We start from the raw sequence: 21745 nt of genomic DNA on the forward strand, positions 1-21745 counted from the left end.
GGCGCTGCCGACTGGGCCGTTAAAAGTCCAGTGAGCAGCGCAGCGGGGGCCTGGGGCTAAGGCAGGCTCCCTGCCTGCCCTGGCTATGCGTTGCCCACAGAAGTGACCGCCAGGTCCCTGCGGCCCCTAGGCGCTGGGGTGGTCAGGGACTGGGATGCTCCGCATGCTGCCCCTGCCCCCAGCTCCAACTCTGCAGCTCCCACTGGCTGGGAACCACGACCACTGGGAGCTGCAGGGGGTGGCGCCTGCGAAGGCAGCGCGCACTGTGCAGCACCGCTTGGCCACCCAACCCTGCACCCCAACCTCCTGCCCCAGCCCAGTGAAAGTGAGTGAGAGTAGGGAAGAGTGAGCAACGGAGGGAGGGGAGTGGAGCGAGTGGGAGGCAAGTCTCGGAGAAGGGGCGAGGCAGGGCTGTTCGGTTTTGTGTGATTAGAAGTTGGCAACCCTATCTGTCACAGCTAGCTCTGGGGGAAACAGTGTCAGCGACACATGCACACATACACACACTCATGAACGATTTGTGTCACGCTCCTATGGAGCAGTGAATTTAGTGCCAGAGGAATGGTGCGGTTGACATATATGGTGAGTGTGGCTGTAGGGAAGGGTTGGGCTGATGCACACTGTCAGAGAGGATGTTGATTCCAGAGGATGTGGGGGGGAAGGTTTTAGTACAGTAATGCCTGAGGCAGGGGGTAGCCAATAGGCGGACCACAGGCCAAATCTGCACCTCCAGATGCTTTTAAAAGGACCTTGAAATCTTTTTATTTACTAATTATTATCAGATTTTTTTTTTATTATTATTTTCTCTGGGGGCTGGACCTTGACCAAAAATAATTGACTGACTATCCCTGGCCAGAGGTGAGTGGGCTGGTGTTTTGGAGTTGGTTCCAGGGGGAAGGGTTTGGGTGTCGCACACAGCGATCAGGGCTGTGTGTTCCGGAGGGGAAGGGATCAGCTGACGCACACAGCAAGCCGGGCTATTGATTCAGGGGAAGGGTTTGAGTGATGCACAGGGTGGTCAGGGTTGTTGGTTCCGGGCGAGGGGGGCCGTGTCGCTGCCATGCCATCGTGCTGCGCGCCGAGGGCCGGTTCTGGTATTTCCGCGCTAGGCCCCGGGCTACGGGGGGGGTGCGGGCGGAGCCGGACTCGGCGGGGACCGGCCGGGCTCAGCAGTGGGCGGGGCTGCGGGTATTTCGGTCTGAGCGTCCGCTGCTTTCAGCCTTGCGCCGGGCGGGCCCCCGATCGAGCCGTTCCAACGCCCGCCAGGGCCGCGCTGCCAGCGCTGGGGGCTGCGGCCGGGGGGCGCGCTGGGCCGTTTGTGCTGGCTGCTCCTGAGCCGCGCGGTCCCGTCCTGATACGCTCTGGCGCTTTACCCCGTTTTCTTGTAGCTACGATAGCCGGGCCGGCAGGGAGACTCTCCGTGCCAAAGGAGAGGTCTTCAGGAGGAAGTTGTTGGGAAACAGGCTTCATAATGGAAACTGTGTTGCAATTTCAACCTTGCTATAATTGCTGCCACCTAGGATAACTGGAAAAGTAATGACACCGTTCAAAAGTTGCCTAAGTATTTCCAGTCTGATTTCGGTAAATAAAACGCTTTTGCGATGTTTTGTTTTTTAATACCTCTTAACAGAAAATTGCACTGTGCAGGTCCAGTATAACAACTTTTTTTTGTGGTTTTAATCACCATTTAATCATCACTAAGCCTGAAGGTGTGTAAGGACTGAGCTACCGGGCTCCATATCTTGTAGCCCAAATGGAGGGGCGTCCAGTGGCATCAAACGCTTTTTCTGTTTATTTAAAACCAAAAATGTTTCAGAAAAAAATTGTAAAGAGAACATTAATATTCTATGGTTTAAACACCTAAAATTCAAGATAGGCTAGTTATCTAGGCTCCTCATGCAATCCTAACTCTGCCCCTTGTGTGTGTGCATTTCAATATAAGTTTTAATTACATGATATTATGTAATAAAGTTGACATGGTTGTAGAAAAATTGTGTCTATTTTGGGGAGATGTGCATTACATGAGGCAGCACTTGTTTTTTCTTGATCCTCAGAGGTTTCAGGCAGTCTGTTTCCTGGTGACTCTTAGGACTCCTGTTCTGGGAAAGTGCATCTGTTTGTGTTAATCAGCATTTAGACAGTAGTGACATTTTGGGCAGGATTTTCCTCAGCCACTTGGGTGAATTGAGGGTGTGAATCCTTGGTTGTAAGCAAGATGGGGGTCACAATTTTTAATATCAATTCAAAAATTATAGATACACAAACTCATTATGGGGTCATCTTGTCCTTATTTCTACTTTATTTCTCTCCTAGACTGGCCTTTGGGGGTGTTGAAGAAAAAATTAATGTTGTTCAACATAGTGTAAGCTGTTCAGAAGAAGAGTGGAGAATTCAATGTAAGTTTTATATTTCTGCTTCTGCATCATGATCTATGAGATTAGAAGTGTGTGACTGTATAATGTCTCCCATTGGCAAGGGGGAGGGATAGCTCAGTGGTTTGAGCATTGGCCTGGCTAAACCCAGGGTTGTGAGTTCAGTCCTTGAGGGGGGCCACTTAGGGATCGGGGGCAAAATCCATACTTGGTTCTGTTAGTGAAGGTGGGGGGGCTGGACTCAATGACCTTTCATGGTCCCTTCCAGTTCTATGAGATAGGTATATCTCCATATATTATTATTATAAAACATTCCTGGTCTACAATGTTAAATTAAGCCAAATGCTTATTTTATTAGACTTCTCTAAATGTAATGTGAATTAGAAGCACAATGCTTAACATGTGCATAGTGCTTTCCATCTTTAAAACATTGAACAAATATTAAGGCTCACAACCTCTTTAAAGTTGGTACTGCAGATATGGCTTATCCTCATATTTGCAGGTGGGAAACTGGAGCAAAGAGATGCAGTGACTTGCTCAAGGTCACTCACTGAGAGTATGTTTAAACTATGGAGACTGCATGGACGTAGCTGTGGCGCTGTAGCTATGCTGGCATAATCCCATAGCATAGACGCAGCCTACACTGATGAAAGGGGTTTTTCTGTTGTCATAAGAATACCACCTCCCCAAGCGACAATATGTGCATCTTCACTGGGGTTTAGGTTGGCGTAGCTATGGCATTCAGGGGTGTGGATTTTTCACAGCCTTAATTTTAAGTGTAGACCAGGCCTTAGTTCGTGGCAGAGCCAGAAATAGAACCCAGGAGTTCTGGCCTTTGGCCCCCAGGCTCATTCTACATTAATCAAAATGTAGAACTTGGATTATTTTACCAAAATTGATTTTTGGTTTCTGAGTGACAATTCATACAAAGGTAACTATTTTTCATAAAACCCAGCCATTTGTGAGTTCTTGAGTCTCTGAGTTAAAGTGGGTGAAAGGAAGGGTGTCTTTATTTGTAAACATTTTGTAAGTTATATTTGTTTTTTAAAAGTGAGTTAAATGACAAATGTTACCTGTCACTTCATTTACAACCACAAGCACTTAAGAATGAAGAAATTAATAGCTGCAAAATATTGTAAATCTTGCTCCTACACATATGAGAAAATAAATATTATTTTCAAATACAAAGAAATGCATGTTTCATTATAACACATCAACTTGAAGTCTGGCTTGTTTGATTAATGCATTTAAAAATATTTTGATAAGTACTTTCTTCAGATTCCATTAAATGAGAAAACTTGTTTTCTTTATCAATTGGCATCAGTATTTTTGGGTGAAGTGTTCCTAATTTTTGTTTCATGAGAATGATGTATGTAGCTTAATAGGAAAAGTGTGTTCTGTGTTTGTACAGGGCCTAGCCCAATAAGGCCCTGGTCCATGACAGGGGCTCCTAGGTGCTACAGAATTACAAATAAGTAATAAAACAGTATTGACTTACAATAAAATTAAGAATGCATGTGGACTTGCATTTGAGACTGATTAATGTGTTACTGATGCCTTTGTTTTTCAGACATGTTTATATTTTGAGACTCGTGATGAAAGAATATTGATTATTGCATTGGAGCCAAGGTAGTTGTGATATGTCAAAATAGATATTTATCATATTTAATAAACACGTTACTCTCAAGTGGGCAGCGTAAGATTGGATAATCTCTAGACTAGTAAATATTGTTTTGAAGGGCTTTGGTGTAGTAAGTGATGTAACAGGTGTGTACAGTGTTGTCACGTTGTACCTTTTACTGTGTTTTTTTTTTTTTTTTTAAATGAGATGTTATGTTTTTGCATCTCTTGGGGTGCGTTTTAATATCTTCCAGTTTTTTATTTTTCTTGTAGTAAATGAACATAATTTTTAAATAAATGGGAAGGAGAAACATGGGACTCAGTGGCCTTTTTTCCTAGTCCTGAAAGGTGCTGTGAAAAAAGGGAACCAAACACCTTCACCATCTCACGACTGTCTTGAGCAACTGCAATATAAACCTGAGGTTCTTGCTATTTTTCTTTCCTAGTGCATCGATTTTCACCCCATCTTATTCCTACTTTCCATCTCTTTCTTTCTTTAATGTCTTAACCAGCCAGGACAAATCTACCTTTCCAACACTCTACAATGTCGCTGTTGTGAGGTGGCGAAATCCTCCTCCCTTTGAATCATTGGTTGCTAGATGTCAATGATTGGGCTTTCCATTATCTTCTTGGAATTTCCATTGATATGGATCAGCTTTGGCCAGTCTTTTTAATGACCCGCTCAGACAGCAAAGTGACACACAAGCGTTGATGTCTCTTAATCTGTCCTGAGAGCAAACTGAGGGCTTGTCTACACTGGCAATTAACAGCACTGCAACTGTCTCACTCAGGGGTGTGAAAAAACATCCCCACGCTGTAAAGCGCCAGTGTAAACAGTGCCCCAGTGCTGGGAGCTACGCCCCTCGTTGAGGTGGGTTTTTTTTAGAGCTCTGGGAGAGCTCTCTCCCAGCACTGCGCTGCGACCACACAAGGCTTGTTAAAGCACTGCCAGTGTAGACTAACCCTTAATTCCCCCCCGTCTCCCCGCTGGGTATGTGCAAAGTATGTGGGAAAATGAGGCACATATAGGATTAACAGAAATATTACAGAAAATTACCACTTTGTCACAAGGCTTTGAGACTCTCAGTCTTGAGCTAGGAACCTGTTGAGTGGAACCTACTGGCTTTCAACAAAATTTCAACTGAAATCATGAGAATCATATGCATTTCTTAAGGATTAAACCTTGTAGTTTATAGTCTGGAGTGGTCTCTTGTGGTGGTTTTTTTTTTTTTAATAACTTTCTATCTAGATAGAGACCCTTGTGTAAGAACACCTCAGCCCTGATTCGGTGACCTACTGTGAGTTAAACAGCGTTGGTAGGAGTCTATTCCACTTGCCTAAAACTACTGCTGCTGTGGAATATAATCCAAATTTTGAGCTGAATATGAACTATCATAGGATCAAATTAATTCATTGTTTACTTTATATCCAACCATAAATTCCCAAGTGGATTTTCTTTCAGTCTGCATCCTATCCATAAATCCCATTCATTGCCACACTGGCTGAAGCCCAACTCACCTGCATTCAAAGTAATTTTTTGCAGTTCCTTACCCTTTTCTAAGTCAGCTGAAAATTGTCAGACTGCTACAAAATCTCCTCTCAGGTAGGGCATAGGAGGTTTTGTGGCTTTTGTATTTTGAATCTTGCAACGGTGGGCCTGGTTAGCCATGAAAGTCACTCAATGTATTTTGTGTTCAGGAGGGAATTATAATGGCAAGGTCTGAGTTAGCAGCTATTCACAGCAAACTTATATATTTTCTGACCTCTTGTTATGTTTTAGTGCTGTCTTACCCTGGCTAAGGGTGGCTTATCAACGGATCATGTCCCGATTTGCCTATTGGGCATTACCAGTCAGTGGTTGAACTTTTTGCAGAGGTGGTGGAAGAAGTAAACAAGTATTGTTTGAAAGAAATTACCAGAGTCCGCACCTACAGTTGCAGGTAGGGTTATAGCACAGCAGTGGAAGAATACAACCTCAACTGCTTTGAAAGGAGACAGGTCACATTTAAACCTAAGCATAGGCAAACTCCCCTCTTCTCTTTTTTTCCTTCTTGGCATCCCACATGGTAGATAAAAATTCTGTGACCAGTAGATGGGGAACAGGACAAAAGTAAAACCCCTGTGACCACTTAAATGGCCAATTGAACATGCTAATTTTTCCTGTTACAGCAAGTGCACAGAGCTGAGTTTGTTGAAGGACAATGACAATAGACAAGAACGTTTATTGTCTTCAACTGATAAAGACCAGAGGGGCTTCATATAATTCAGGAGGCTTTCCTCTCTGTTTGGGGGTACTGAGATATACAGCACATACTTTTAAGCTTTTCTGCCTGACCAAATCTTTGGTCAGTGTCCACAAACATGGATGCTCAGTGACCAGTTTCTGCTGAACTGATTATGGAAGGGTGCATTGTGGTGGTTTTCTGCCTGGCGGATCTGTGACAGTGTCAGAGCGGCCTCAACCTACCACAAAGAGTATAAAGGAGAAGGACAGTCATGAAAACTTTTCCAGAACTTTTCGTTTTCAGTTATTCTTCCAGCTCCTACAAGGCAGACCTGCCTCATAAGTTTAAGTCTGTAGAGACGGGTGATCATCTGTCTCACATGATGACAAGCAGTACTGAGGGGTGTGCAAACCCCCGTGATGGATTTATTGCCTTATCTAGAAGAATGGTATGGTTTGTGTCTTTTTCTTATTGTGTCCTCCATCTCCAGGTGATTCCTGTACCACTCACTGTTGTGCTACTGAAGACATTAAAGAGTCCTCTATTGTACAAGTGCAAGAACAACAGATCGAATTACTAGAAATCCCAGAGCACTCTGATATCACGCAAGTATGAAACAAGATTTTCACTTCTCATTTATTTAACCGTAATCCATTCTGGTTTGTCATTTCATCGAAAAGTATCCTTACCTGACCAGCATTAAGCTGGAGGCAGTTGTTGTAATAGACGATACTGTAGGCCTGATTTTCAGAGATGCTGAGTACTTACTCATCCAGGTGAAGACGTTGTGAGCTGCAAGTGCACTGCATCTTTGAACATTAAGCCCTGTATCAGTAATTGCTGTAGGTAGATGTTTTGATGTAGCATTTAATGAAACATTGCTTGTATGACCTCCTATTCCTTTTATTTGAATAAAATCCCTGAGATTCCCATAGGTAGGTGCAGTTTTCTCAGCGGTTTTCATAACGATTTAATTTATATAAACACCCTTATGGAAGTCAGAAATGTCTGAGGTGAGGGGATATAAGAAATAAGTCTTCGTCTGGTGTGCCAGTCATGTGCACAAGGTCAGCTGAATTTGTTGCTGGAAGAGCAGGTGCAGCTCCATTTGATCCAGTGGACTTGTACTAGTTTATGCCAGCAGACTGGCTTTTTGGTGCACTTGCCTGGATAGAGTTTAGAAAGCTCTTGCCCTTGTTGTTTGATCAATAAGTAATAACTAACAGTAGGGTAGCTTGCTGTGTCCTTTAAACCCATTACTCCTTGGAAATCCGCAGCAGAAGTAGGCACAAGCCAAAAATTAGGTCCCTGCTTTTTCTTTTAATTTGGACACACACTGGTTTACCTTCATGCAAGCTGCCTGGTCAGCACTACACAGAAAAGCCTGACTTCAAGCAAGGCTGAGGCTTTCCTCAGTCTGGCTCAGAGAAAGCTCCTGTGAGGAAATGGGAACAAAAATATGTAACTTTGTAAAGGAGCTAGATGCCATGAATAAAACCAGACTTGCTTTGCACAGTGAGTATTAACACCTCTTCAGTACAGGAAGGGCCAGATCTTACCTCATGATCCTGAGGAGTTGACTGGATAGCTTCTGGGCAATGGCACAGATGTGTTTGTAAATGCAAAAGTTTAATAATACCCTCTGTGCATTGGGAAGTATAAGGGCTTGATTTTCAGCAGGCTTGGATGTGCAAATAATGTTTATATGTTGAAACCAAACTAAAATAATAATTAAAGATGCTTCATGCTGGGATGTGTAAAACTCCACTAAACTGAGACAAAAACAGCATTAGTCAGACCAACTGCCTTGCTGTGTACAAAAGCAGACATCAGCATGAAATGAACTCCTCTGTCCTTGGATCCTGCAGAGCCCCTAACACTACAACTGCTTTACAAACTCAGCATTCTCCAAATGCTTTTCACCATGCACTAATGGTGAGCATATTCAGTCAGTTTCAGTCGAGGGAATGAATTTCTAAGTTGAGGGCCCTGTTCTACCAGCAGCATCCTCTCTGGTAAACCAAGGAGGCTGTACTTTGAGCACTTTCATTGATCTTGTGTCAGCAGCTCACAAGGGCAAAGACATCTCAGGCAGGCAGGCAAGCCTTAGGCCATCTAGAGCTTTATAGGCCAAAACAGACACCTGAAACTCCACCCAGCCACCAATAAGCAGCATGTGCAGATCACAGAACACTGGTGGAAGGAGCTCCTGGCGAGTTACCCTATTTATTCTGCAGCAACTTTAGTTTCCAAATGGATTTAAGGTACTATAGCCCCATGTTGCACTAGTGAATGATGAAGGTCTGCATGACAGAGGCCACCCAAATTGGGTTTGACACACACAGTAGGCTAGCTGCCTATCTTGCTGTGTGCATGCAGAAAGTGGGGGTGTGCATAAAATATATTCATGTTCATATGTGCCTAGGAATGTACTGAAAAACAGGACCAGTGAGTTGGTAACAAATTTCAGACGTGCACAGTTTTCCCTGCGGTGTTTTATAAATTCATCATCACCATCATCAAATGTGCACAATATACTGAGGGCCATTGCAAAGCTGGAGTGACCATAGAATCATAGAACTGGAAGGGACCTTGAGAGGTCATGTAGTCCAATCCCTGCACTCAAGGCAGGACTAAGTATTATCTAGACCATCCCTGACAGGTGTTTGTCCAACCTGCTCTTAAAAATCCCCAAGGATGGAGATACCACAACCTCTCTAGGCAATTTATTCCAGTGCTTAATCACTCTGACAGTTAGGAAGTTTTGGATGATGGCATCATACCAGACATTGTAGAGTGAAGTTCCCAGATCTAGCTCAATTCTGAGAATCCACGAATCTCTGGGCAGTCCCGCAAGCGATGCCAGGTAGGGTCAAGTTTACATCAGTGGAGAGTTTGAGAGCACAATGAGCTGGGATGTTTTTGGCCATCTTGGCAACATGGCCAAAGAGCAAGCAATTGGAGGAAGGCCAGATCTTGCTCAAAGTTGAACCATTTTATGCCCAGCATTTGATGCTGACGGCACATATAGAATGCCTCTAGCTGCTCCAAGTCTGCTTGTAGGAGGGTCCAGGTTTCTGACCCATATAGCAGTGCAGGCAGTACACAGGTTTGATAGATCCTGAACTTTGTCTTAATGCAGAAATATTTTTGCATCCATAGGCGAGACATAGACTTCATTCAAGAGGCAATGAGACCTATTCTTCAGTGGATGTCCAGTTTGCTGCAACTGTTTGAACTCATCCCCACCTGCACCAGGGGTTCTGGTGTCCCAGCTCTGAGGCCTGGTCTACACGACAGAGTTTGTTTGTTTGCAAGGCAGCTTACATTGACCTAATTCTGTAAGCGTCTACACTAAAACGTTGCTCCCGCCGATGTAACTCGCCCTCTCCGCCGACTTAGTAACTCCACCTCCACGAGAGGCATAGTGCTTATGTCAACATAGTTTGGTTGACACAATATCAGTGACACTGCATTACTTATGTCTACTTTAGTGGCTTCCAGGAGGTGTCCCATGATGCCCCAGCATAACTGCTCTGGTCACCTTTTAGAACTCCGCTGCCTGGCAGTCAGGTATGCATGTACATGCCTCTCCCCCTTTAAAGCCCCGCCAATTTTAAATTCTATTTCATGTTTGGTTGGTATGGAGAGTTCACATAGCAACTGCCCAGCTGACCATGCTGGCGCCACGCAGAAAAGGTGCTCTTGCCAGGAGTACACAGCAGGTGGTGGATCTCCTTGGTCTGTGGGGAGAAGAGGCTGTGCAGGCACAGCTCTGATCCATCCGTAGAAACGTTGACATCTATGGCCAGATCGCTGGGGGCATGGCGGAGAAGGGCTACAACAGGCACATGCAGCAGTGCCATGTAAAAATCAAGGAGTTGCTGCAGGTGTACCAGAAGGTAAGGGAGGCAAACTGTCACTCTGGTGTGGAACCGCAGACAGGCTGCTTCTACACGGAGCTGCAAGCCTTCCTTGGGGGAGACCACCACCACGAACCCCGTGGATATTTCAGGGGAGCTGGAATCAGCGACCCCTGCAGTGCACACTGAGGAGGAGGTGATGCACGAGGAGGAGGAGTTTTGGAGGACAGGCGACTGGGGGAATGCAGTGGCGCAGTGAGCCAGGACCTCTTTCTGACCGCCGAAGAGTCCCTACTATCCAGCACCGGCGAGCCTGATGCAGGGGATGGAACCTCTAGTAAGTATGCTGTTTGTTTTGATTTTGCAGGGACACCTGATCATTTACTCTTTTTTAATCAGGCAAGAAGAGATAGCAACTCTACCTCTACTGGTTATTTCACTGTCTGCCTCTCATTCCCCTGTACAGCTAGGCAGAGGGGGCCCTGTGGAACAGTTTGTTTTTGTGCATCGGGATGTCCCGGGAATCCTCCATAGAGATCTCAAGAAAACTTTCCTGGAGGAAGTCTGCAGTCCTCTGCTGAAGGTTTCTGGGGAGGACTGCTTTGTTTCTTCCACTGCAGTAGGACACTTTCTCACACCAGTGAGCAATTACATCAGCAGGCATCAATGCAGCACACAGGCTAGCAGCATACGGGTCCAGTCTCCAGCCAGACTCGTTCAGGAGCTGTTCTCTTTCAGCCTCTGTTACCCTTGGGAGTGAGATATCAGCTAAAATTACCACCGCCTGTGGAAAACAGTGCCAGTATTCCATTCAGTTGCCTTATCGACATATACTGATGCCCATGTGCTCACCCCTATTATTGTCCAAAATCGCCCACTTATTCCCCCGGGCCATAATCATCATGGCTAAGGCTATGTTTTAGTCACGGGTATTTTTAGTAAAAGTCATGGACAGGTCACGGGCCGTAAACAAAAATTCACAGCCTGTGACCTGTCCATGACTTTTACTAAAAATACCTGCCCTGACTAAAACTTGGGTGGGTGGCCATGGGTGCTCTGGGAGGGGCGGTCCAGGGGTGCTGCTGGAAGTGGCCCGGGACCCGTGCTTGGGGGTGGGTGGGTTGGCAGGGCTGGCAGGGGCTTTCTACCCTGCTTCGTGTCCTTGCAGCTCCTAGGTGGCGGAGGCAGGGGCCCCTCTGCTCCCGCCACAAGCGCCGGCTGTCGCAGCCCCCATTGGTCGGGAACCGCAGCCAATGGGAGCTGTGGGGGTGGGGCCTGCGGGCAGCATGTGGTGTGGATCACCTTGCCCCTCCGCCGCCTAGGAGCTGCAAGGGGGCCATGTCAGTGGGAGCCAGGGAGCCTCCCACCCCAAGGTAAGTGCCTCTCCCCCCATACTCCCCCTTCCCCTAGCCCTGAGCCCCCTCCCACACACCCAAACTGCTGCTGTTGGCCCAGGGGCTGCCCAGCTTGGGCAATCCCTGAGCCAGCACCAGCCGCTGCAGAAGTCATGGAGGTCATAGAAAGTCACGGAATCCGTGACCTTTATGACAGACTCGCAGCCTTAATCACGGCTGGGACTGCTGCCGTGCTCTATGAATTCCAAGGGAGCATGTAGTGCTTGTAACTTGTGTGGATCAAGGGGAGTGAAAACACTCACAATAGTACCTCTATGCATTGTGCTTTTTGCAGCTGGAAATGTGGCTTTGAGGGTCTCTCCATCCACACCACTGGAGTGGCTCAGATGATGAGAAGAAAGGGGATGAGGGACGACATGTTCCACGAGATCCTGCAAGCCTCTGGTGTTGCACATACCGAGCAGAGGGCTTGGAGGAGCACCCTTGTGGACAGAATGGAAAGAGATAGTGCAGAGAGGAGAAACACAGAGGAAAAGGACAGACACACGCAGCAGGTCATGTTAGCGCTTCTCAAGCGCCAGATGGACATGCTGGAGATTCTTATAGACCTTCAGGTCCAAGTAATCCTTGCTTGCCTCCCACTGCAGTCTATTGATAACTGCATTCTGGGACCTCACTATGCTCCCTGCCCCTACATTTCACATATATTTCAGGGCCACTGCAGTACCCCTACCCACTCCATCCCGAGGGAGAGTACACACAATCAGAGCTGCACGTACACTGACCTATGAGAGACACGGTTGGTGTATTTGTGTTTGAAATGAGAATGACTGTTCTTTCCCTGTCAAAGGTTCTTTTCCCTGTATTTATATAGTTTCATTCAGTTACAGTTATTTTTGTTTGCATGAGTTTGGAATAAAAGTCTATTTATGGAAACTTAATTCATCTTTAATAGTTCACAACATGTGGTAGCTGGGGCTGACATCCTTCAAAGATAATAGCAATAGGTGCACTTGCAATGTGTTATTACCACACACACAGCACTCATAAGGTTCAGACCGGAATGCTAAAAAACAATGCCAAGCAGAGAACACTACAAGAACACTCATTACTGTGCCTCACTTTTGAAATGGTCTTTCAAAGCCTCTCTGAGCTGTAAAGCTCCCTGTTGAACTCTTCTTATAGCTCTGGTATCTGGCTGCTCAAAATCAGCAGCCAGATGTTCCACCTCCGTATTCCACCTTGGCAGAAGCTTTCCCCTTTTGCTTCACAAATATTATGAAGCGCGCAGCAGGCAGCTATAATCCTGGGGATATTTTTTTCATGAAAGTCCAATCCCGTGAGTAGACAGCGACGATTCAAACAGCCAAAAGCACCTTCAACAGTCCTCCTGCACCTGCTGAGCCTGTAGTTGAAGCGCTCCTTGCTGTTGTCAAGGTGGCCGGTGTAAGGTTTCATGAGCGATGGGAGTAATGGGTAGGCTGGGTCTCCAAGGGTCACTATTGGCATTTCCATATCCTCAATGGTAATCCTCCGGTCTAGAAAGGAAGTCCCTGCTTACATCTTTCTGTGTTTTTAAAGATGCGCAGGTCATGCACCTTCCCTGATCAGCCCACGTTGATGTCAGTAAAACATCCCTGGTGATCCACCAGTGCTTGCAATACCATAGAAAAGTAGCCCTTTCTGTTGATGTACTCCTTGGCAAGGTGGTCTGGTGCCAAAATCGGGAGATGTGTGCCAGCTATTGCCCCCATTGGAATTTAGAGACTCCACTGCTGCAAAACCATTCAAAAGGTCCTGCATGTTGCCAAGAGGACACAATTAATGGCCTTGCACACTTGCATCACAGCACCCCCCCCGGTAGATTTCCCAACTCCAAATTAATTCCTGACTGATTGGTAGCAATCTGGCATGGCCAGCTTTCACACAGTGATTGCCACTTGCTTCTCCAGCATGAGTGAAGCTCTCATTTTGATGTTGCTGCACTGGAGGGCTGGGGCGAGCTTCGTGCACCATTCCATTAATGTGGTCTTGTGCATCCAAAAGTTCTGCAGCAACTGCTCGTCATCCCAAACCTGCATAATGATGCGATTGTGACAGAATCCAGAGGTCCGGTGCTCTCGCACGGCTGTGGAACAGCCCCTAGGAGGACCCCTTCAGTATGTTACCCCCTGTGATGGGGCAGAGCGGCCCCGCACTGGTACCGTGGGAGTTAACCCTTCCTTCCTTGCAGAGGAAGCCATGCCCTGGAAGCTCTGCTGGGCATGCTCCAACTGGAGATCAGGTATAAAAGCCTGCAGATCAGTTCAGTCTGGGCTGACCACCGGAGGAGAAGGACGCACGCTGCTAGTTCCTGAAGAGAGAGAGCCTGCGTGCCAGGATCCAGGAGTCAGCCAAGCCGAGGCACTACCTGAGACCCCGACAGGGGTCGTCATGGGGAGAAACAGACCGGACGACCCCCCCACCCCAGATGAACTGGTATTCATGGTAGGAAGTGACCCAGGGGAACTCTAGAGACAAACAGCGTTAGAGCTGTGGTGACACTTGGCGTGTTGCGGCCAGATCCCCGCCGAGCGTGGGGCAAGGAGAGCTTGCCGCTACCAGGGCCCTGGGTCGGGGCTCGGTGGAGAGGGCGGGCCCAAGTCCCCCTACCCCCTCACCGTGAGAGATCTTAGATAGACTCTGGCCGTGAGGCTGCGCTACCCCACTCGTAAGGGGGTTTATATGGACTCTGGCTGCGAGGCCACGCTACCCCGCTCGTAAGGGGGTTTATATGGACTCCGACCGCGAGGCTGCGCTACCGTGCCAGACAGGGGTGATAGTAGAGAGGAAAGCCAAGAGGCCGTCACTGACCCCCCACAGAGAAGCGAATGTAATGACTCGGGAGTGGTGAGGCGCTGGCACCCCTTCCTACCTCTGCCACAAAGGGAGCAATGCACCCCTAAATTCCTTAATCAGGAGTGACTCTCAGACAGTATTGTAAAAAGCAGAAGGATTTATTAGATGTCTGGAACACAGTGTAGAAAGTCCGTGGTGAGCAAGAGAACAGAAAGTTACAGCAAAGTCCATCTGGGTCAGTCCTGAGCCCCGAGCTCTCTCTGAGCCCCCTTGAATGCCAGTCCAGAAGAATGTGCTGCTTCTAAGCGCATTGTGTTCATAACGGTCAGCACAATACTGAAAAGCAGTGCAGGATCCATGCTTGTCACAGAGATGGTGTATGTGCAGGTTTGTGGGGCTTTTGAAAAGATGCGTGAAACATGGGATGCAAATGATAATATGGGATGGAGAAAACTGCATCATGGGATGTTGAAACCATGTTCCTTGTCACCCCTGCATGACTTGTTTGCCCCCATGAGGCTTTGCAAACCCTTCCCAAAACACTCTGCACCAGATGGTGAGCTACCCATAGTGCACTGCTCTCTGCATCGATGCAAGCGCTGCTAGTGAGGACGCGCACTGCTGACACAAGGAGTGTAGTGTGGATGTGGAAAAGTGATTTTAATGACTGCGGTGGCTATATGTTGACATAACTTTGGTCGACCTAATTTTGTAGTGTAGACATGCCTTGAGGTTTTTGAACCTTGGTCTTCTGCCATGAGATGTTTTAATCCCATAGTGCTGGTGGCATCTTGAAAACTTTGAAGGGCACGGCTGAAAATCTCTGGCTTCTCCACAAACAAGGCAGCATCCTCAGCGTGAGTGGCAGGTATCGAAGGAAGGGGAAGGCTGAGCCTCCCCAAACAGCCTTGCGTGGCCCTGCTCACACGCCGCTCAGGCCAGTTCCTGTTTTCTGGCACTGTGCTGTGGGGGGTTCTTCCCGCTAGGACCCTGGGCTGGGGCTAATGGGGGCCGGCTTGCACTCCTGGGAGGGGAGGGGAGGGGGGCGGGCGAGCGGCCTGCCCGGTGCTCTGGGGCTGAGGGGGCTGTGCCGCCAGCCCTCCTGACCGGCACTCGGGAGAAGGCGGGGGATGCTCCAGGACTGCGGGGGACGCACCACCCGCCCAGCACTCCAGGGCTGGGGGATGTACCGTCTGCTCACCTGCCTGGTGCTCCGGGGCTGAGGGAGGGGGGTTGTGCCAACTGCTTGCTGCTCCGGGGCTGGGGGCACTCGGGTGCCCGGGGCTGGCGGCCGCATGGGAGCTCTGGGCTTTGGTGGGAGGGTGGGGCCAGGGACTAACCTCCCCGAGCCCAGGGTTCAGAGGCGCTGACTTTCTAATTACCCTGGGGGTGCTCGACCTCTGCTCCAGCCCCACCCCAAGGCTCCGCCCTTGCTCTGTCCCTGCCCCTTCCCACCCCTGCTCTGCCTCTTCCCACCCCATTCTGCCCCCTCCCCTGAGCATGCCCCACTCTCGCTCAGTCACTTCCTGACCCCACTGGTTCCCCTTTCCTTCCCCACCCCCCAACGCCTCCGACACACCGCTAAACAGTTGATTGTGGGCCAAAGGTGCTGGGGGGAGGCAGAGGAGCTGATAGGTGGGCCGTTGGTGGGTGCTGAGCACCCACTATTTTTCTTCCGTGGGTGCTCCACGGTGCATATGCTGGGGTTCACCTGCCGCCCATGATCCTGAGCATACTAATAATTGGTAAACATTTCTTGACCAACCTTGATTCTAATGTGTAGAATTGCCAAGTCCTCGTTTCCAGTCAACAGCTTGACGGAATAGTGCTTGGGTGGGAATATGTCTCTGGCCGCACCTCTGAGGTTGTGCAGAAAGAAATATGGTAAAAGCCATCAACCAATAGCTAGGCCCAAATTGGCCTAAGCAAATGCTGTTTTGCCCTGTGTTACTACCTTTGCTGCTACGAGTCAGGTGTATGGTCTTCTAGGGAAAAAGAACATGTGATACTATTACAGTACAGGTATTCCATTAATCTGGATGCATATAAACTAGACTGGTCATTTTAAGCTTGTGTCACAAACCAACACACAAATGTTTAAAGTTAAACCAATTATCACAGGTTTTTGATCAAAAACTTCAGTTAAGTCTCTTTCTAGCTGGGTTGCAGGCTGATGAAGACTTGCTCCCAATGTGTTTTGTAGGACTTCTGCTTTCCAGCCTAGTCACTAACTCCCTATGTATGGTGTGCCTAAACAGTGTTATCTCATGAGTTAACAAAAGCCAAGAAACTTAGCTGTGCTTCTGCCCTTTAACACTTTTTCTACAATAACAAATTGAGTTAACCTAGAACTTAATTTGCTAGCTTTTGTTGGTCAATTTCATGTTACCCTCACAGAAACTTAAGGTTTGTATCTGTGTCATCTTGCTGTGCATAGTGTGTCCCAGCAGTAGAAGACACCTGACCCCCATACTGGCAAAGTTAGGCTTTCTGCCCACACTCTGCTGGTTGGCAGTTGCAACAGGATAACTTATTTTACAAGCTCTTTCTGGGTTTTTCAATACTTTTTTATGTGAATTTTATATTTGAACATTTCACAGTATGCATTTGAAAATCAGCTACTCTGACCACTTTCTGCTAGTGATCAGTAGTCACATTTAGATGTACTTTTCACAGGTGGCTCAGAAATTCAGGTTTTTCCACTGTGTTAAATGCTGGCTAACAGTTCAGCATCACCTTTATTCCCACTCTTTTAGATTGCACAGCCAGGGACACCTTATTTTTATGTTGAACTGGATACTGGAGAGAAGCTGTTTCACTGTATTAAGAAAAATGTTCCCTTACACTTTGGAAGGTTTCTTTTTCCTTCTACTTAACTTTATCATGGTTAGCATAATAAAATATACACTTGATATACCCCTACAGAAGTTCAGAGGGGAGCTGGGCTACTTAAGGTGTTGGCCTAGAAAAATGAGCAATTACTAACTTAAAGTAATATTTTAGTGAAATAACATTAAGCTCTTAAGAGCTTATTTCGTCTGTAGATCTCAGTCACTTACAAAACAGGAATAAGTATTTAAACATGAGGAAACTGAGGGACTGAGATGAAGTCACTTGGGCAAGGTCAGGCAGCAGCATGGTGGCAGAACAAAGAATAGAACACAAATGACTCTCAGGCCTAGTCTACACTGGGGGGTGAATTGATCTAAGATACGCAACTTCAACTACGAGAATAGTGTAGCTGAAGTCGACGTATCTTAGATTGACTTAGAATCACTTTCTTCGCGTCCTCGCGGCACGGGATCTATGGCCGCCGCTCCCCCGTCGACTTTGCTTCCGCCTCTCGCCGAGCTGGAGTTCAGCAGTCCATGGTAGAGCGATCGGGGATCGATTTATCGCGTCTACACTACACGCGATAAATCGATCCCCGATAGATCGATTGCTACCCGCCAATCCGGCGGGTAGTGTAGACGTACACTCAGCCTTGTGCTTTAACCAGAAGACCCTCCATTCTTTCTCTTCTCCATTTGAGGAATGAGGCCTGGAGTTTTATATTTGTTTGCAAAGATTCCATGTGCTTCCAGTTAGTTATGTGTTAGCTACATAGCCACCTTCAGATAATAAAATCATAGTACTTAAAATGAAGAGGTTAACATAGTGATGCAAAATCATGTATGTATGACATTCCGTATAAGGTAATGCTCTGTTTACACTGTTTTTACATTTTATTTTCCGTAGTAAAATGCCTTTTAAAAATGAAAAGTGGGGGATGCATCTGAGTAGACCTAATTCTACCTTAATGATGTTTTTGGTTAGGAATTGTTTGTTTATAAGTAGGCCTTTGCAGAATTTGATTTTGATTTGTTATAGTTTTGACAGACATCGTTTATTCTTAAGCAATTTTAGGTGTTTATTTAAATTTTCAGTTAAAGGAAATTATGGGGGGGGCCATTGTCAGACAATTATTTAATGAGAAATTCAAAAAGTACTTTATAACTTCTAAAATGCAAATTGTTAAATTCACACATCAAAATATACCAACTATCCTTAAATCAAGCAGCATTTTCTTACTTTGCTGATCGTCTGTAATCTCCGATGATTATTGCTAGAGATATTTTTTCCATAGGTTTGTGTGCCTTCGGTGAACTTGACATTCTCTGATAAAAATCAAATCCTGCCAACCCTATGCCTGAGTGTGACTTAGTGGATCTGCTCCCCCTTGAATTCAGTGGCAGTTTTGCTACTGTTTTCGACATGAACAGGGCTTCTGCTTCCACACAACACAGCCTGTGTGACGTCAGAGTTTAGATGCCAAATCTGTAACCTGCCCTGCCACGGCCTCCCGGGAGCATTTCTGCGTCGCTGACGTGGGGTTTTGCCAGGTGGGGGGCGGGGCCCGGACTGAACGGGGGCCCCTCCCCTCGCAGCCGGGTGGGGTCGGGGCCGTGGGCTCCAGCACGCGCTGCGCCTCGGCCGTTAGCGTGGGGGCGGGGAGCAGCGACTGATGCTTATACCCGCCGGCCCCGCCCCGAGTCTCGCGGGAAGTGACGTCAGCGAGCTCGGAGGGAAGCGCTGGTTTCCGGGCTGGTGGGGGGTTGCTGCGGGTCCTGGGGTGGCATGGAGCGGCCCCCGGTGGGCGCGGCGCTGCGGGGACAGCCCGGAGGCAGCTGCGGCCCCTGGGAAATGCGGGAGCGGCTGGGAACTGGCGGCTTCGGCAACGTCTGTCTGTACCAGCACCAGGTGCGGGGGGGCCTCCAATAGCCACCCCGGGTAACCGCCCTGCCCCCTGCGCGGGTGCCAACCGAAGCGCCGGTAGCTCCGCCCGATAATCCCCCTGGGCCCTAGTCTGACCCCCTGTCCCGATGTTAGAGGCTTTGTCGTATAGAGGCAGCCTGTTGTCCCCGCCCACCAGTTTTTCATAGTTGCTATCTGGTCACTCTCGTTGATTTCCCCCCCCCCTCCGCCCCCGGGTAACCTGCTCCTTGGTACTACTCCCCCCGCCAACCGAGTCCATAGCTAAACCCACCCAACCCCCAGTAGCCCCTGCCAAGCCCTGTGCGGGTAACTTTTCCACCAACCACTGGGTAATCCCAATGGATCCCGTGGTAGTGCCCCCACCCCTGGGTAGCCCCTGCTGATCATTTCTTCCGTCTAATGCCCTCTGACCCCCCTTCTGGGGTAACCCCTCCACCAAACCCACTGACCCCTGGATAACCTCCTCCCCACTGATAATTCCCTACCCCCGTCAACCTAATTCTGGCAATTCGGTAACTCCATGTTGTCCTCCCCACTGCTTTTCCCAACTGTCTCCGATCTCAGTGACTCCTGACCGCACTGACCACCCCCAAATACCTAATAACCCTCCCATCCCAGCTCCACATAGATGCTCCTGATAACCTAATGTACTGACCCCACCAGCACTAACAGCCCTCCATCCTGACCTACTCATGCCCCGAGCATTCTGGCCCTACACTGGTCTCCCCCCATTGATCCCCAGCATCATGCCCCTCCGCTACAACCATCCCATTCCAGTGTGTTGAAACCTGGCTAATTCCCAGACAGATTGTTGTGCCATAGCACATTGATTGTTTTTGTTGTAGGATTTAGGTGATAAGATAGCTATTAAATCTTGCCGACTGGAACTAAGCATGAAAAACAAAGACCGGTGGTGCCATGAAATCCAGATCATGAAGAAGTAAGTATGCTCCATCATGTCCTTTTCCCTGGCTTTTGGGAGATAGTGTCCTCAAATCAATTGGGGAGCATTTGCGTTTCAGACTCCTAACTAGACCATAGACTTTTCTTTTGGTCTTAACCTTATCTTAAGAGGTGAGAGTGAGCATCTTTAGCCCACTGGAAAGAAAGCTGCATTTAAAAAAAAAATCAACTTTACATTGATACTGTAAAGATAAAACACTATAATTACAATAAATTAATAAGCGTCTCTTTTCACAGTCTTATAGTTTTATGGAAAAGCTACCCTCTGCAGTGAGATTTCTTGTTTGCTCCTGGCCCAGATGTGAACTTTGCATGTGACAGGATTTCATAGAATTCCAGTTGGCTGTTTTGCGTTCAAATTACTCAGTTTATCGAAGAGAAGGTTGAGAGGTGACTTGATCAATGCATTTGGGCACTGATACGCAGAAAAGAGATCTGAGCAGGGTTTTTTTAAAACCTGGCTGACAAAGGGTCCAAGGGCGGGAAGTTGAAATATGACAAATTCAATCCTGAAACAAGACATGGTTTCCTAGTATTGGAATAGCTTACTGGGGGGAGTGGGGCACCTACCATTGCTTGGAGTCTTTAAAAATCTTTGTCATACTGTCTGCCCGATTTGAGGTCAGGCAGCGTGGTATGGGATGTGATTCACCTGCAGGGATCATCTGGGCATGACTCACCTAATCAATTTCCTGCCACTGCAGGGGCCTCCTGAATTTGTGGCACCTCAGTCTCTCCTGTCGTCTGCTTGTGGCACACAACAGTTTAGTTTAACCCCCAAGTTATTGGACTCAATATTGAGGTAACTAGGTGAAATTTAATGGTCTATAATTAAGGCTAAGATTATGTCAAGGAGGTCACGGAATCTGTAAAATGTTCGTGACCTCTGTGACATTTTCTGGTTCAGTCCTGGGGCAGCCGGGGGTCCCCTCAGCTCCTAGCTTTAGATTTGCTCTGGTTCATATGTTACTTTCACCCAGAACATCATATTCTTTATTACAAATATACTGAAATGCTTTTACACTCAGGTACAAGCCTAGTATCTTGAGAACTACTGGCTATGCACTAGTGATCTAATATTGATGTATTTCCATTCTCAGTCTCAAAATAGAAACTAAATGTTTATTTGAAGGTGCCATAGATGTTCAGAAGCTGTAAATAAATGTAACTTCTAATGGTGTTAACATTTAAGGACAAACTTCTCTATAATTTGAAACCTGGAAAGATGATTGACTTTCTTAAAATGGTGGTGTGTTTTAGGGTAACTTGTAGTGGACAGACCCCTTAGCTGAGCTATTAGCTGAACTCCTGACAATTCAACATAAGGAAGGGCACAGGGCAGAGCTGGAGCTGCATTTGGCACAGGGCTTTGCTGTGTACACAGTACCCGTCTTGAGAGCACCTGCAGAAGTTCAGCAGCTGTTCTGCAAGTGTGAAGCTATTATTAATGCATCTTGGGCACCTAACTCTTCTGTGTCCCCAGTACATTTGTGAGACATATATGAAAAACAATAAGCCAAAGTCATCCTAATAGTAACTACTTATTTTTATTATTACTATATAGTGCTAGAAGTATGCATTTCACTTTTCACAAGTGAAATGCCTGGCTCTTGGACCTTGTAATCTCAGTTGGATAGATACTCTATAATGAAAGGCTCAGGCTGGAGGGTGGGAGCAGAAGTATATGGGCCCAGATCCATGTTTGTGTCCAGAATATTCTGTTGTATATACTTTCTGCTACTGCTCTGATTCAT

General features: G+C 47.2%; 1 protein-coding gene, 1 long non-coding RNA gene and 1 other non-coding gene across 4 annotated transcripts in view; all 3 read left to right on the forward strand.

Annotated features, from left to right (window-relative positions):
* The first annotated feature begins 1021 nt into the window (after positions 1-1021).
* Positions 1022-12360, forward strand: LOC135881297 (uncharacterized). 2 transcript variants are annotated; one of them, XR_010561539.1, is made up of 7 exons: positions 1022-1094; positions 2314-2396; positions 3943-4001; positions 5773-5932; positions 6708-6826; positions 9380-10417; positions 11770-12360. It is a non-coding gene; the product is annotated as an uncharacterized LOC135881297 (long non-coding RNA). The 2 variants fall into 2 exon arrangements; XR_010561538.1 differs by having other exon boundaries at positions 5773-6826.
* Positions 6401-6543, forward strand: LOC135882020 (small nucleolar RNA SNORA12). Its single transcript, XR_010561578.1, has one exon. It is a non-coding gene; the product is annotated as a small nucleolar RNA SNORA12 (small nucleolar RNA).
* Positions 12361-18890: 6530 nt separating the features above from the next.
* CHUK (component of inhibitor of nuclear factor kappa B kinase complex) overlaps positions 18891-21745 on the forward strand; it is a 77780-nt gene continuing 74925 nt past the window's right edge. Inside the window, exons 1-2 of the mRNA XM_065408526.1 lie at positions 18891-19013; positions 19874-19968. Coding sequence (XP_065264598.1) covers positions 18891-19013; positions 19874-19968 — 218 coding nt within the window. The remainder of the gene's footprint in view (positions 19014-19873; positions 19969-21745) is intronic.

This window comes from Emys orbicularis, chromosome 7 (assembly GCF_028017835.1).
Source record: "Emys orbicularis isolate rEmyOrb1 chromosome 7, rEmyOrb1.hap1, whole genome shotgun sequence".
NCBI lineage: Eukaryota > Metazoa > Chordata > Testudines > Emydidae > Emys > Emys orbicularis.